The sequence below is a fragment of the Perkinsus marinus genome (assembly GCF_000006405.1).
Source record: "Perkinsus marinus ATCC 50983 genomic scaffold scf_1104296963538, whole genome shotgun sequence".
In the NCBI taxonomy this organism is placed as follows: Eukaryota; Perkinsozoa; order Perkinsida; family Perkinsidae; genus Perkinsus; species Perkinsus marinus.
In genome coordinates this window covers 1-973 of record NW_003205047.1, presented here as the reverse complement: position 1 = coordinate 973, position 973 = coordinate 1, and the positions used below count along the sequence as shown (strand labels likewise).

At 44.1% G+C, this 973-nt stretch overlaps 1 protein-coding gene across 1 annotated transcript; it reads left to right on the top strand.

Annotated features, from left to right (window-relative positions):
* Nucleotides 1-443: 443 nt before the first annotated feature.
* On the top strand, nucleotides 444-697 carry Pmar_PMAR012809 (hypothetical protein; the record flags this gene model as incomplete). The annotated part of the gene is made up of 2 exons (XM_002771140.1): nucleotides 444-550; nucleotides 619-697. Coding segments are annotated over 2 exons (186 nt in total), but the record flags the coding sequence as incomplete, so codon positions are not given.
* Between the last annotated feature and the right edge of the window lie 276 nt (nucleotides 698-973).

Below are 973 nucleotides of genomic sequence, written 5' to 3'. Positions count from 1 at the left end.
CTCACGCGAATGGGCGATTTGACGTTTGTTTTTCAGGGCAATTCATGAATTTTAAGCTCGGTGGCGGCCGCCGTGAGTTTTATCATATCGAAAGGTACGGCTGTAACAATGTCGATCTCCTGACTAGCGATAACTTTTGGTGTGGCCTCAGGAATCAAAATGGTCGGATCTTTGAGCCTGATCACGTATTTGAAATTGTCGTGTATGGGACTAAGAACAACTGCCAGGTGGGAATCGGCGCTGCATGCAAGTGCTTTCGCTCTTGGGAGGATGCAAACGACGTTATAGGAAAATGCAACCTCACGTGCTTGGCTGTGGTGCACTATAAGGGGAGTAGGAATTTGAGTATTCACCGACGCGTTATGAATATAAATGACAACCCTGGGATTCGAACCTGGGTCCGCGTTATGTGCTATGTCCCAATGAATTTCGTGTTGTGATAGGCTACTGTTATAAACAAGTCATGGAATAGGAGGACGGTATCGTTGACGAATGCGGGGAGGGTTGGTATAAGAAAATGTAAGAGGAAAGGCAATAAGACAGCAGAGCGGTAAGACACAGTTGAATTGATCCCTGGTTCGATTCCTGGGACCTCCATCTCCAGCCTCATCTTGTCAGGATCGGACAAAGTGTCGCTAAGAAGATGCGACGGTTAGGCGTGACTTGCGCTGACTTGCGATTCCGTTATCTAATGAGGGTAAGTGGGGTTTGTGGGAATGTCGTCTTGGCTCTATAAAGTTGTAGTCCTCAGGGATGATTCGCCATCACTACAGCAAATTTTTTTACGGAAAAAATTAATTTTTTACCCATTTGGTTAACATTTTAGCCATGGCTTTAATAAAATACCGCGAAAATTAATATTACACCCGGTGCATTTGAAAGTTAAGGAGTTTAATTTAACAAATTGTCGGTAGAAAATAACTTGCCCTGGAAATGCTGTAGTGTCGCGTCTTATGCTGTTTGATAATCATTC